The sequence below is a fragment of the Ascaphus truei genome, chromosome 5 (genome assembly GCF_040206685.1).
Source record: "Ascaphus truei isolate aAscTru1 chromosome 5, aAscTru1.hap1, whole genome shotgun sequence".
Lineage (NCBI taxonomy): Eukaryota > Metazoa > Chordata > Amphibia > Anura > Ascaphidae > Ascaphus > Ascaphus truei.
The window spans coordinates 78,509,091-78,524,948 of NC_134487.1; the positions used below are offsets into that span (position 1 = coordinate 78,509,091).

Sequence of the window (15,858 nt, forward strand, 5' to 3'; positions counted from 1 at the left end):
TTCAGGGGTGAGTTTGGGAGGCCCCATCCTATATAAAGATCATACACTTTGTGAGTTTGGTCTTCACCATACAGGTGTGTGGAAACACGTCATGCCACGATCAAAATAAATCTCTGAGGACCTCAGAAATGCAGTTATTGTTGCTCAGCAGCCAAGAAAGGTTTCCAAACCATTTTTAAGGCTTTGATGCTCATATAATCCACAGCCTACAAATGGAGAAAGTTCAAGACCACAGTCACTCTACCAGGAGTAGTCGTACTACCAAAATCTCACCAAGAAAAAAAACGGCAAATCATCCAAGAAGTCACAAAGAACCCCAGAGTATCATCCAAGGACTTGCATGCCACACTCACCTTGGCTAAGGTGAGTGTTCATGACTGAACTATCAGAAAAAGACTGAACAAGAATGGTGTTCATGGAAGGATAGCCAGGAGGAAACCCCTGCTCTCTAAAACGAACATTGCTGCCCTACTGAAGTTCACCAAAGAGCACATGCAATAGATGATATACAAGACTTCTGGAACAAAGTTCTCTGGACAGACGAGTAGAACTTTTTGGGCTTAATGACAAATGTTATGTTTGTCAAAAAACAAAAACTGTATTTGATCAGAAGAACCTCATCTCAACCGTCAAGCATGGTGGTGGAATGTGATGGTTTTGGGCTGCTTTGACACAACCATCATTGACACAACCATGAATTCTGCATTGAAGAAGATCCTAGAGGAGAATGTCAGGCCATCTGTCCGTGAACTGAAGCTGAAGCAAAAGTGGGTCATGCAGCAAGACAATGATCCTAAACACACAAGCAGATCTACAATAGAATAGCTGCAGAAGAAGTAATTCTGTGTTTTAGAATAGTCTTCTCAAAGTCTGGATGTAAACCCATCAAAGTGTTACGGCAGGACCTGAAACGAGGTGACCATGCAGGGAAGCCCTTAAATGTCACTGAGTTGAATCAGTTCTGTAAGGAGCAATGGGTCAACATTCCTCAAAACCGATGTGAGAGACTGACCAGCAGTTACAGGAAACGTTTTTTTAAGTCATTGCTACTCATGGGGGTGCCACCAGGTACTGAATCTAAAAGCTTACATACTTTTTCACACATCAGGTTATCTTTATGTATTATTAGGACTTAGATTAAGATCTAATAACATTTGAAATATGTGAAAATCATAAATGGTTTACAAATGTTTCTCACCACTGTATATATTTTGATAGAGTCATGGACTCTGTATGTTAGCAGGTTGCATTATGCAAGCTTTCCAGGGTTAGAGAGGGTAACTTCTTTGGAGAGGCAGTCTGCAGGTGCACCCAATTCAGACTGAATTGATTGAAAGTGGGTTTATATGGCATTCAGAAATCTGCCTGGGGAGAGACTTTCCCCAACCAGTAGCATATTGGTTGGTACGGTTCCTCAGGTCTGCTGGGTCCGCCTGGGACCCACACTCAGGAATCTGAGCCACAGCCCCGTGGAGGAAATGGCTGCCTTTCTGCAATGTGCCACAGTGTCCAGAGGGATTACCTAGGGACGGATTTCCCAGCACCTCAAATTAAGGACTATATATTTAGTATTTTATAGTTTGCAGTGATTATAACTGGAAGTTAGCCTAGATACCCAGTTAGTTAGTCAGGGCCATGGATGTTTAGTTAGCCTCCCTACTGTGGAGTGTGATGGTTTGGGGCTGCTTTGCTGCCTGAGGACCTGGACGGCTTACCATCACTGACACAACCATGAATTAAGCATTGTATTAGAAGAGTCTAGATGTGAATGTCAGGCCATCCGTCCATGAGCTGAAACTGAACCGAAAGTGGGTCATGCAGCAAGACAATAATCCTAAACATACAAGCAGATCTACAAAAGAATGGCTGCAGAATATGAAATTGCACATTTTAGAATGGCCTAGTCAAAGTCCAGAACTAAACTCCATTGAAATGTTATGGCAGGATTTTAAGCGAGCTGTTCATGCAAGGAAGCACTCAAATGTCACTGAGTTGAGTCAGTTCTGTAAGGAGGAATGGGCCAAAATTCCTCAAAACTGATATACTGTAAGGGACTGACCAGCATTTACAAGAAACACTTAGTTGAAGTCATTACTGCTCAAGGGGGTTTTACCAGGTACTGAAACTAAAGGTTCACATACTTTTTCACACAAAGATATTGAATGTTGAATCATTTGTGGATAAATAAATGTTGACAACGTATCATGTTTTTGTGGCATTTGTTTGATCAGGTTATCTTTATGTATTATTAGGACTTAGATTAAAATCCAATAACATTTTAGGTTTGAAATAGGTGAAAATCCTAAGGGATTCGCAAACATTTTCTCGCCACTGTACACAGTATATATAAAAAAATCTAACATTTTATATTAAATGGAACCTACCTGAGCACCACATCTTACACTTGTTTTTCTTGAAAAATAGCTCTTGGCATGACAGATCTAAACGAATGGTTTAGGATAACCATCAACTGAAAGGTGATAGATAGTGTTGCCACTATGAACACTGGATCATTATTCAGTACTGAAATATTGCGACTCCGATAAGCTGGAGTGCCCTACGTGTTTGTTTAGGGTGAGATAATCTAAGTTATAAATAATCAAAATTAGAGGTCAAACGGATTCATAAAGGGTTTATTTTTACTACTGCGTTTGTTTTAAAAAAGGTGCAGTGTATGCATATTGTAACATTACTAATTGGTGTGTAACAAAGAGTCTTTATTAGTTTGGGTATTTCACCAAATGTTTTAAGTATTGAAGTATCCTTTTTTTATCACCTTTTTTTAAAACAGATCATCTGTTTTTCCAGGTACTATCATTCTATTTTTAATTCTATTTCTAGAGTAGATTGCTGGCATGGATTACCGCCTTCCACATTAATGATGTCTCTCTGAGTAATGACAAGTAAAATTGCCTGGAAAATTGTGGCCTGGAAAATTGTGTTCTCTATTTCTAGCCTAATTTATGATATCTGTCCTTGTTTTAGGTTGATCCCAACAGCATTGCTGCAAGAGATGGTCGCATCCGAGAAGGAGATAGAATTTTGCAAGTATGTATATACATTTCATTGTTTTTGTAGATCAGTTACAAGCCCTGCTTTAGAATTATATGGGACATTGTGGAATGTTGTTGTTGTTGTAGGTTACGTTTCTAGTGCCTAGCTTAAAATTACACATAAATGTGGGCGTACTGTAGATCAGCATTTATGATCATAAGAATCCCCCATTTGGATGCAACGATATCTAAACCAATGATCAATTCTGTTTTGTAAAACAGGATAGCAGAGCCATTCCATCTCAAAATGCTGTCTTTAAATTTGGTAGTCCAAATCTGTCCCTGTTCCTGCACATTTTGAAAGAAATGTACGATTTGGCAACACATTTGACTGAATGTGAACTAAACTGATTTGATTGTTTTGAAATCAGAGCATATTAATGGATTGCTTTCTTCTAAAACAGGGGTCTCCAAGCTACGGCCCGCGGGCCACATCCGGCCCACCACAACATTTTATCCGGTCCGCAGCAACAAAATATATATATTTTTTCTCATTATATATTTTTCCCAGTGTAAGCACAGCATTCTTTCTTTGTAATTGTCACATTTCTCTTTTGTTCTGAATCATATCATGCTGATTACCCCAAAAGATCCAAATAAAACGTATTCATTAATTTATAAAATATATCAATTTATAAAAATGATAAAGATTTTTTTTCTTTGGCCCGCGAAAATGTGTAGAATATACGATATGTCCCTCGTACTGAAACGTTTGGAGACCCCTGTTCTAAAAGATAGGTACACACGTGTATGAATGAACACGAGTCACTACCCTATACATAAATTGTTTGGTACTAAATATTTTATCTGCTGTATTTTTGGGGGGGGGCTCTACTTTTTTTTATATCATTCATTGTCAAGATATAATTTAGGCATATTTATAATAAATCAAGTAACATTTGTGCACTTCCTTATTTTCCACAGGAAACATCCATGACAAAAATAATTGTAATTCTTGTGCTAGTATCAGCTTTGAGAATCGGTAATCTTTTGAAAGCAATTGCATCTACGAGATAGCTGTCTAGTCTGAAGCTGATCTTAAATAACATGTGTTAAATTTTAGTACCTAGGTATTTTTATCTATCTGCCTGTGTGGCCTAGAATGGGAAAATCTAGTCTGCTGAGAAAACATAGCATCTACAGAAACACGTATGGTACAGACAGTATTGTGATGGGGTGATAGGAGCAATATCACTATCATCACTCATTCAGGCCGGAGCTACCAGCAGAAAGATCACACATCAGATTCATTTACCATTTTTTTCATAAAAAGTAGCAAAAACATATAGTTGCATTTCATTCTTTTGTGTTTAGAACCGTTTCTTCCAATTGCGTATACCATTGACTTCTTATAGCACTTTTAACATTTAGAGAAACGTAAATAATTATTGGATTATATATGTAGAAATGTTTCATTGAAATTCGAACAGGGTGAAGAATGTTTATTGTTTGCTGTTCTACGATTTTCAAGGTGACACACAGAACCCAATTTAAGCAGAAGTACAATATGATTTAAGACTTTATTTTAGCCACTGGTGTCAAAACAACTAGTAAAAATGAGAGCTTTACATGGAAGGTCACACCCTCAACTAGGGTAATAAACACCAAGTAATGTATCTTTTTTTATGAAAGTCTAATTCTCTTAAATCGAATTCTGATGTTTTCTGCCATTAACAGTTGTTATCTGTATACATGGGCAAATATTATAATACATTTGTAACAGATTTCTTCATTTGTTTTAAATCTTTGAAATTCTGATGCAAAGAAGAAAAATATTCTGTGGTATGTCCAACTAATGTACCAATAAAGTGAACGCGTACTTTGCTAGCCAATTTGGGAGTTACCGTATAAGTGCTGTACTCCAGTCAAGTGTACTAATAGAATTAGTGTAATGATACAAAATCATATATAATTTTGCAGATAAGCAGAATACTGAACTGACTATGGATCTTCCAAAATGAATTATCCTTACAACTAAATTGGTCATAATTATCAAAAATGATGCATGTAGAGGATTGTTTTCTAAAGTGCTGACTGGTTTAACTAAACTCTTGGGATGTTCATTATCATAATTGGACCTTTTTGCCTCTGAAACAGAGGACAGCCATTTCATCATGTACCTTACTTGATTCACAAACCTTTTCAGTCATGAATGATGATAAGTCTCTCCAGATGTTTTCAGCCATGCAGTAGTAGAAACCATCAGGGTATAAGATAAACTTGTTTTCATTGTTTTTTTTGGCCATTTCTTATGGCTGCAATGGTCTAGCCAATTTTCATAAAATATATTTCAACCCTTTAGCCCAAAACATTTGACACTATCGCTTGGAAACTACACAACCCTTCAGTGAGCCTTGTTCTTGTTAAAAGTAGTTCAAAAGTGCAACATTTAAATGATATTATTTTGCAGGACCTTTCAATGGACAAATGTTAGAGTTAGACATAGATTGTGCATTATATTTATATAAAATATTGTGACTACAATAATTTTAAACGTGGGCAGTAACACTTGTAAATACAAGTGATCTTTTTATTTGCTATATGCAATACGGTGGAGGTTTCTTGTCGCCTTTTTCACCCACCATAACTTAAAATGTGTATGGTAAATCCTACTATCTTGAAAACTGCAGAGCCAGTACAACCAACTTTCTGGCTTTGCATCTGATTCCCATGCTGTGCTTAAAAGCTGTGTTAACAGCGAGCATTAGCTTATAAAGGTTCCGTGTAAAAATGGATTTCAGGCAAAAGGTGACAGAGGTGTGCTCATTTGCATGTCATATCCCAGAATCCCTTGCTGCAGTGGAAGCACTGTATGCTAGGTGATAATGTGATAATGGTTAAAGGCAGGGTTGCAGACCTATCTAAGACATGTGAATGTGCTCACATGTGATTTTTTTATTTGATTTATATATATATATATGCAGGGATAGAAAAATAGACTACATGTATGTACTGTATCAACATGACATGTACATTGTGTCAAGATACACAAGTTATATTTTATATTTGATTACCCCATATGGGAGATGTTTTACAGGATTATAAAATGATTATGCAAAATCAGAATCAGCAGTGTCCTATAAGTGTTCACTCTGGAGAGATAATACTGTAGCTCTCTAATTGGCTCTATGCAACTGTACAGTATGACTGATTTCAGCTGTAGCATTACCATTCTTCCTTCCACCAGCACTATTATCTCAGAGTGACACTTCCATTACTCTGAACGGAGAAAGATGAACGTCACCTGCCAGAGGCTGGTTAATTGTGTTGCTAGATGTATGTTTCTGGGCCGCAGGTTGGACATTTATGAACATAACTGCTTCCTCTGATGTTCGCCATCCTTCACCGATCAATACTGTTCTTATAGTGAGCGCATAATTGAGTGAAGGCATTTACCAGAAAGGGCTGAGGATGAGCCCATTGTGTGAGTTTCATTGTCCATACATTTACCACAAATGAGCTGATATTTGCCCTTTATTGTGCGTGGCTTGGTGGAAATGGAAACTAATGTGCCACTTTCATTTGTTTTTGAGATTAATGGCCAAGATGTTCAGAATCGTGAGGAGGCTGTGGCATTGCTCTCCAGCGATGAGTGCAAGAAAATTGTGCTGCTTGTTGCAAGACCAGACATACCGGTTAGTACTGTACTGTACAAATACGTTAAGGAGCACAACATAGCATACTGTAGCTAGACATTTTTTGTTAGTCGAAAATAACAGAAATAACATGGAAATGATCAAAAACGTAAAGGAAATAATTGTAATAGACTTAGTACATGTTGATATATATTTTTGCACATCTATGTTTTTTAATGTGTATTCCCAGAGTCTTGAAAATCCACAGAGAAGCAGCAATAAAAAATGGTAGTGCTGTCAAGGTTAACGAAATTATATTTTGTACCGAAGCTATAACTCTGTAAAGAAAAAAAATCTCAACGAACGCAGCGCTATTGAATAGAATGTGCAGGAATAACGAGTCCCCAAGAGTATACAGTGCAATTTTTTACACAGAGGAAAAGTGATGACAATAAGGAGATGCCGGGCCTTAAGGAAGAGATATAGCAAGACTAACTATTTGTGTTGCTGTGGCTACTCGCAGCCCGGATGGATTAACACTGCGGGAAGGTCCAATCCGGAAGCATGGACCCCCCCACAGCGCGATTGCGGCAGACAATATGCCCAGCGCCGCAGGCCTTTGCTTTTTTTACCTGTGCAACTGCGGACAGTAAGTCTTGCTACATCTGTTGTAATCTACCTGACTAAGTATATGCCGGTTCCCCTGGAATAGGCCCACATTCCCCATGAGAATCACATTTCAGGAGATCTGGCGCTCTGTTTCTCCCAGGAGAGAGAAGGGCATAACGTTTTTTGACAGGAACTTTTATTTCCTGACTTTGCGGTCACAGTATATCTGCTGAAGCAAGGATCTCCCAGTGGTTAGACTACAACTGTTCTAATCTAAGGCACCCCTGGAGCAGGTCCGCCCAAACAAATAAATAAAAAATAACTGGAATCTTCCAAATCACAGATGGTAGCTTTTACCATTAAGCTATTTATTTGATCATTTTTTTTTAATGATGATCTTTTTAGCATTCATGTTATTGGGTAACAATGCGTACCACCAAATTACAGCTAGGCACAACTGAATAACAATGATTTTGTAATGACTGGTCAGTGTGTACTCTTAAAAAGGAAGGGAAAATGAGACAGGCAGAATCAGGGGCTAGAGGCAAGCCGCTATTGTGCAAAAATCAAAGCTAAAATATAGGTAACAGCAGCAGTGTTGAGTCTTGAAGGTGAGAACATAAACGTTGACGAATCCAGAATCTAATGGGAGTGACAGAGAAGGATTTTGGGAGGGGAGAAGCTAGGACTGCTCCAGGAGAAAGAGGGATGATTCTAGCTGCAGAGAGAATTCAAGAGAGAATTTTGTGAAGCAGGGAGACCGGGTGGTAATAGAACACACTAGTTGTGACAGGAGAGAATGTAAAGCCAAAGAGGAAAGGGCAGATTTCGACAATGTTTTTGAGAAATAAAGGGCAAGACTTAGCTAGAACATACAGTATATGTGAAGGGACAGTGATTGGTCTAAGGCAGGGGTGCTCAACTCCAGTCCTCAAGCCCCCCCAACAGGACAGGTTTTCAGTATATCCCAGCTTCAGCACAGGTGGCTCAATCAGAGGCTCAGTCGAAAACTAAGCCTCTGATTGAGCTATCTGTGCTGAAGCAGGAACTGGTTGAGCCATCTGTGCTGAAGCTGGGATATCCTGAAAACCTAATCTGTTGGGGGGAGGGGGGGGGGGGGCTTGAGGAGGGGAGTATAGCACCCTAAGCAGCAGGCTTTGGTGGATAGATAGTGGTTTTATTCACTTGAATGGAGAAGAGATATATTGGATCTGGCTTACGTGGAAATATGAAGAGCTTAATTTTACAGTAGATAGGAGGAGAGCAACAAAAGAGACTAGCCTGCAGCTGGCGGCGGAGGATGAGGAGGACGATAGCGACATCTTGGTGGTGGTGAGGAAGACGACGGCGACATCCTGGTGGTGTTGGGAGCACAGGAACATGTGAGCAGGAGCAGAGTGGCACTATAGGACAGCTGGGGAGGATCGGGCTCCAGCGGTCTGACCCGGATGTCTTCAGATTTACGGTATCTGTCATTGTAGTCAGATCACTGGGGCACTCTCCTCCCCGGCTGTCCTAAAGTGCCACTCTGCTCCTGCTCACATTTTCCTGTGCCCCCACTGCCACCAGGATGTCACCGTCATCCTCCTCACCCTCCGCCGCTGTCTACAGGTAGTTTTTCAACCTATCCATCCGGGTAAAAAACTAAATTCCCGGGTACCCAGTACCAAGTACCCGGTTATTTTATGGACCCGGTACATCTCTACTTATTTGTGTGTATATAAGCGAGGTATTTAGAGCTTCCCAAATTTACTCAAATTCATCTTTTGGCTACTTGTACACAGATTTAATTTAGCAAGGGATATGCAGCACATGAGTGTGATTTGAACATCACTGTACTATTTATACAGTGATTTGATCTCAGCTGCAATATGCTAAGAGAAAATATTCTAAGGTCGTTTTCAAGATATGACCAGGTTATCTTGGTGACTTTTCAACAATCTTAAACTTGGCTTCTTAGATCATTCAAGTAAACTGCCACTTCCGATGAGTACAGACATTTCTGTACACAATGTTTTGTAGTTTGACAGAGCTATATATTCTTCCTGTAGTTAGCTGCACTAAAAGGCATTTTTTCTGCACCTTCTCACAGACAGCTGTGTGACTGATCCCCAAAGGAAAGGAAATAGAGCACAGCAACTTCTATTTGTAATTCCTTCTTTCCTTCTCTGTTTCATTATAGAGAGAGAGGGACATTTCATTTTTCTACCACAATCTGTCAGTACTTAAAAAAAAAAAAAAGTTGGTTTCATATCCATTTATCTTTTGTCTATTGATTTGATATCTTTCTGGCTCAGTGTTACAAACACTCTATAAATTACAAAGCGTTCTGTATTATATGATGTTCTGTCAGCGTGAGTCCATACTTTTTGTGGCATAATAAAGAAGCACAGTCAGTATATATTGGAATATCACTCTGGCAGTGGCTGAAGTACAATTTAAACATATTCACCCAAATCTTAATCATTATTTTCCATATAATTATTCTGACATGTTTAGTATGTTTTTATTTATGGTTTATATGTTTTCAAAAATAGAAACACAGAGATCACCTGCAATCAGACCTGTCCCTAGGTGCTCAGCAGGTAAAGCACTGGCTAGGGGCGGCAAGGAGGTAGAGTAGCAGCACAGCGGCTTTTTTTTCCCAATGCATGTAGGATTGAAGCAGGGGGTCTTTGGAGCTGAACTACATTAATTTCAGCTGCAGGGACCCCCTACTTGCTGAGCTACTTACCTACTTAGAGGGTGCAGGTTTCTTAGCTCAGGTTTAAAGCTCCCGGTCACATGACCAATATGAAGCCACATATGATGTCACGGCTTCCTATTTGGGACATCAGAAACCTGAGCTGAGATACTGGCACACTCTAAGGAGTTAAGTTTCTCAGGAAGTAGGGGGTCCACTCAGCTCGGTGAATCCCTGCTTCTTACCGGGGGGGAGAGGTAAGGGGCGGGTTGGGGTTTGTTGGAATACATTTTTGGGTAAATCACTTTTTTGTGCCGCCCTCCTTCTTTGTGCTGCCCCCCTCCTTCATGCCATCCTACTCCTTTGCCGCGCTCCTCCTTCATGCCACCCTCCTCCTTCGTGCCACTCTCCTCCTTCCTGCCGCCCTCCTCCTTCCTGCCGCCCTCCTCCTTCCTGCCGCCCTCCTCCTTCCTGTCGCCCTCCTCCTTCCTGCCGCCCTCCTCCTTCCTGCTGCCCTCCTCCTTCCTGCTGCCCTCCTCCTTCTTGCCGCCCTCCTCCTTCCTGCCGCCCTCCTCCTTTCTGTCGCCCTCCTCCTTCCTGCCGCCCTCCTCCTTCCTGCTGCCCTCCTCCTTCCTGCCGCCCTCCTCCTTCCTGTTGCCCTCCTCCTTCCTGTTGCCCTCCTCCTTCCTGCCTCCCTCCTCCTTCCTGCCACCCTCCTCCTTTGTGCCACCCTCCTCCTTCATGCTGCTCTCCTCCTTAGTGTTGCCCTCCTCATTCCTGCCACTCTCTTCCTTCATGCTGCCCTCCTCCTTAGTGTTGCCCTCCTCATTCCTGCCACTCTCCTCCTTCGTGCCGCCCTCCTCTTTCCTGCCGCCCTCCTCCTTCCTGCTCCTTCAGCGTAAAATGATGCTGCGATGTCACATGGTAATGCATGGTAATGTGACGCTGTGTCATGTCATGTTAATGTGGAAAGAGACGCTGTATGACTTTGCTGCATCATTTCATGCTAAAGAAGGAGGAGGGCACCAATAAGGAGAAGGTCAAAACTTTATAAATTCCTTCCTGACTCCAAGAATTGTCAACCGGATTAATCCCTGGATCAACATCCTTCCCATGTATACTTATTTGGTATATCCCTGCATACCTTTCCTTTCTAAAAAGATGTCCAACCTTTTTTTGAACAAATCTATTGCATCTGCCATCACAGTCTCCATGGGTAATGAATTCCACATTGTAACTGTCCTTTCTGTAAAGAACCCTTTCCTTTGTTGCTGGTGAAATCTTCTTTCCACCAACTTGTTAAGTGTAGTTGGGACTGTTCTATGATATCTCACTGTTATTCGGCAGAATATTGCTTTGCTTATTGTATTTTGTAGTTAGCTTTGAAGAATTTAAATTCTTTATCATTTACTTTGCAAGATTCGGAGATAGCTAAAAGACATTAGGTGTCATGGATGTGGTACATTTACAAAAAGAATTACCTTTACTGGCTTTATTTTTCTGGAAATATAATAAATATCTGTTTTTGTGGGCCTCTTCATAATTCCGTTAAGAACAGCGTAATAACTCCATGATAATTTATAATTGCTATAGAATTCTTTCCTACATTATGTATTAGCCCTTAGTGAGCAGTTAACAAATCTAGCATGCATTGTGTAATTTGTTGATATTCATTGTTTATTTTTGCAGTTATGCTTTTCATTCTGTTTGAAAAGCTATTACCAATAGATAAAACATTGGGTAGATTCACAAAACAATATTTTGTTTTTAGAATTATTGCCATATTCACTACAAATGATGTATTCAGAAATGGGTTGCAATATTAATTCATTTCATTTGCACACCAAAAAATTGCATCTACTCACAGTAAATAAAAAAAATTAAATACATTAAAAAAGCGTTAACTCATAGAGATCTGCGTTAATCACCGCCAGTGATGCAATTGTGTTTGGGAGGGAAATATCTAATGCCTTGCAAAGGAATGCCATCAGGCACCAAAGCGGTTAACATACAACAAAAACATCTTACAAATAAAATGTGCAAATATTATACCTTTAGCAACCCAAGATGCCAGGTAGTCATGGGTTGACTACATTGCCATTTGAGCTTCTAAGGGTTAATTTATTAATAAGGTCAATATTGTTATTAATATGTATATATATATATATATATATATATATATATATGTATATATATGTATATATATATGTAGAGGTATCAGTACCGTGTTATATATAATCAAAAAATAAATAGATGATACCGTTCTGTGGCTAACGAAATGCTTTTATTTGTGCGAGCTTTCGAGATACACTGATCTCTTCTTCCGGCGATGTTACAATGAATGAAGCAAGCAAAAGCTATACTATAAACAGTGTCTATTGGAATGTTATCTGTGCTGGTCCTTCCCCCGGTGTGGATGTGTTTTATGGCTGGAGGTGTCAAAAGGTTCCTGAAAGCAAGTGATGAAAGAGTGTGTATGTGTATCAGTGTGAATTAACATGAATGGAGAGCCCACAGTATATACAGTGCTTTACAAAAGGTGTGTGTGGAGTGGGAGCGGATATAAATGGTGTGGGTGGGTGTGGAAATGTGAGAGTTAGTAGCATAACTAAAAGTGTGTGTGGATACTATGTGGTCCCTATTGGTGTATAGGGATGTAAAAACAAGAAGTATAAGTATGTGTGAGAGACAGCTGTGTGTGCATACATATAGCACAGTATCTACAGACATGGCCTATAGCGCTCATGGGAAGAGAGTTCACTTGTGTCAGTAATGACTCATAAAATTTCGATCTCTGTTTAGGCCACTGCTAAGTGTCCCGAACAGTTGCATAAATTTGTATTCATGCAACCGTCTCTCTTTCGGTGTTTTAAGATTACCTTTGAGTATGGCAACCCTCAGATCGTTCATCTTATGGCCAGAGTCAGAGAAATGTTCGCCAACAGGACTGTCTCTTGTTCCGCGTGTGATGCTCTGGCGGTGCAGGTTCATTCTCTTGTTTAGCCCCTGCCCTGTCTCACCTATGTAGTAGCAGCCCCCTGGGCATTTCATGCACATGATGAGGTACACGACATTGCTGGAGGAACAGGTGAAACTTCCTCTGATTTTGTATTCCCGATTCCTGTGTGGTATTTGTATTGTGTTGCTGTGTAGAGCATTGCGCAGGTTTTGCATCTTGGGTCCTGGCATGGTTTTGTCCCGCATTCAGTTGTACTGCTGAATACTTTACTCCTCACCATAATATTCTTGAGATTATGGGGTTGTCTGTATGAAAATAAGGGTGCTTCAGGGAAGACCTGTTGCAGTCTTGTATCTTCCTGGAGGATGGGTTGTAGTTTCCTGGCGATCTTGCGTAGGGCTCCTAGGTGTGGGTTATATGTGACCACCAAAGGTACCCTGTCGCTTGTCTCCTTCTGTTTGTATTCAAGGAGATCAATTCTTGGTATTCTGGTGGCTTTGTGAATTTGCTGGTCTACAATTCTGTGGTTGTACCCACGGTTTATAAAGTCTGATCTCAAGGCTTTAATCCGCTGGTCTCTGTCTGCTGTGTTGGAGCATATCCGGTTGTATCGTATGGCTTGACTGTAGATGGTTGCATGTTTGGTGTGTGTCGGGTGGAAGCTGTTGTCCCTCAAATAGCTGGCTCTGTCTGTAGGTTTGCGGTATACAGAAGGCTGTAGTTGGTTGTTCTTTATAGTAATGGTGGTGTCTAGGAAATGTACTTCATCCGGAGAATGTGTGAGTTTGAGGTTGATGGTCGGGTGGAACGTATTGAAGTTGTCATAGAACTGTAGGAGGTCCTGTTCGCCAGAGGTCCAAATCAGGAGGATGTCATCGATGTAGCGAAGGTATGTAAGGGGTTTCAAGTGACAGGTGGAAAGAAAGTAACTTTCCAGTTTTGCGCAGAACAGATTGGCATACTGTGGCGCCATCCGAGTACCCATAGCGGTCCCAGTTGTCTGGAGGTATGTGTCATTTCCAAATGTGAAGCAGTTATGGGTCAGAATAAATTCGATGCATTTAGTCACTGTCTCTTTGAGTGGCTCCTGCGGTCCCAGAAAGTATCTGCAGGCTGAAATCCCATCCTCGTGAGGGATGTTTGTATAAAGTGACTCTACATCCATAGTTGCTAGTAGTGTTCCTGTTGGGAGTGGGCCAATGGCATTCAGTTTGTTTAGCAGGTTGGTGGTATCCTGGATATATCTGGGTGTGTTCCTGACAAGTGGTTTTAGAATGCCCTCCACCCAGCCAGAAATATTCTCGGTAAGTGTGCCAGATCCAGAGATAATAGGGCGCCCAGGATTACCCTCTTTGTGAATTTTAGGGAGCATGTAGAATGTACCAGGTTTTGGGTTAGCTGGTATCAGGTCCAGAATTTGTTCTCTTGTGCGGATCGGGAGTGTTTTAATGATCCTGTTGAGTACTCGCATGTATTTTTTAGTTTGATCCTCCTGCAGTTGGGTGTAATACTTTGAATCAGAGAGTTGCCTGTGTGCTTCCCCCAGGTAGTCTGTGGTGTTCATTATGACCACTGCTCCTCCCTTGTCCGGAGGTTTGATTGTTATGTTGTGGTTGGCCTTTAGCGATTCTATGGCTTTCCTCTCCATCAGTGTCAGATTATATGTTTGTTTCCTTTCTTTGTCCAGGATGGTGGTTTTGACGCTGTGTCTGAAGCTTTCAATGTACCGGTCCAATGTGGTGTTGCGCCCAGTTTGTGGGATCCAGTTGGATTTTTGCTTCTCCCTGCTCATGTGCAGCGGCTCTCCTTCTGCAGTGTTGGCATAATCTTGGTTGTGTCTGTTGTGGAATAACTCCTTAAGACGCAGCCTTCTGAAGAATTCTCCAGGTCACTGCACAGCTCAATCTTGTCCATAGGCTTGGTAGGGCAGAATGTGAGACCATTTGATAATACTGAGGACTCTGCTTGATTAGGTGTGTAATCTGAGAGGTTAACAGTGCAGTCCTGCTGTTGGTGACTGTCAATGTTTGTATTATTAGTTGTTGTGCTGGCTGCTGCCGAGTATCTCATTCTTAGCCTCAGTCTGTGCAGTTTCTTTTCCTTATTGCTAATTAGACCCTTCAAGAGTTTTACATGGAATGTTTGGAGTCCTCTCCATCTGTCTGTGTGAATTTCTTCTGTCTCCAGAATGCAGTCTATCATCTCTTTTGTCTTTCTCCTGTTGCTGTAACAGATGCTGATCAGATGGTTCCTTAATCTTTCTGAGTTCCTGGTGCACAGTTGTTGGGAGAATTTTGTGTTGTATGTGGTGGCAAGTGGGTTTTTGAGGACGAGTCCTTTCGGGATCAGGTGCTCCTTCTTGCATTTGCTGAGGAAGATGATATCGCTGTCTAGTTGTGCCTGTTTTTTTAGTAAATCCTTTAGCTTCATTTGAGTGCGGTACAATGTGGTATCTTCCATATTTTCATGTAGAGGTATCAGTACCGTGTTAGCCGAGCTTCAATAATCAAAAAATAAATAGATGATACCGTTCTGTGGCTAACGAAATGCTTTTATTTGTGCGAGCTTTCGAGATACACTGATCTCTTCTTCCGGGGATGTTACAATGAATGAAGCAAGCAAAAGCTATACTATAAACAGTGTCTATTGGAATGTTATCTGTGCTGGTCCTTCCCCCGGTGTGGATGTGTTTTATGGCTGGAGGTGTCAAAAGGTTCCTGAAAGCAAGTGATGAAAGAGTGTTTATGTGTATCAGTGTGAATTAACATGAATGGAGAGCCCACAGTATATACAGTGCTTTACAAAAGGTGTGTGTGGAGTGGGAGCGGATATAAATGGTGTGGGTGGGTGTGGAAATGTGAGAGTTAGTAGCATAACTAAAAGTGTGTGTGGATACTATGTGGTCCCTATTGGTGTATAGGGATGGAAAAACAAGGAGTATAAGTATGTGTGAGAGACAGCTGTGTGTGCATACATATA

The 15,858-nt window shown here is 40.8% G+C and overlaps 1 protein-coding gene across 2 annotated transcripts in view; it reads left to right on the forward strand.

Moving 5' to 3' along the window:
* Positions 1–15,858, forward strand: part of PDZRN4 (PDZ domain containing ring finger 4) — a 549,862-nt gene that overhangs the window by 521,671 nt on the left and 12,333 nt on the right. For both annotated transcript variants that reach the window (XM_075600078.1, XM_075600079.1), the window contains 2 exons: positions 2,986–3,048; positions 6,587–6,688. In XM_075600078.1, coding sequence (XP_075456193.1) covers positions 2,986–3,048; positions 6,587–6,688 — 165 coding nt within the window. The remainder of the gene's footprint in view (positions 1–2,985; positions 3,049–6,586; positions 6,689–15,858) is intronic.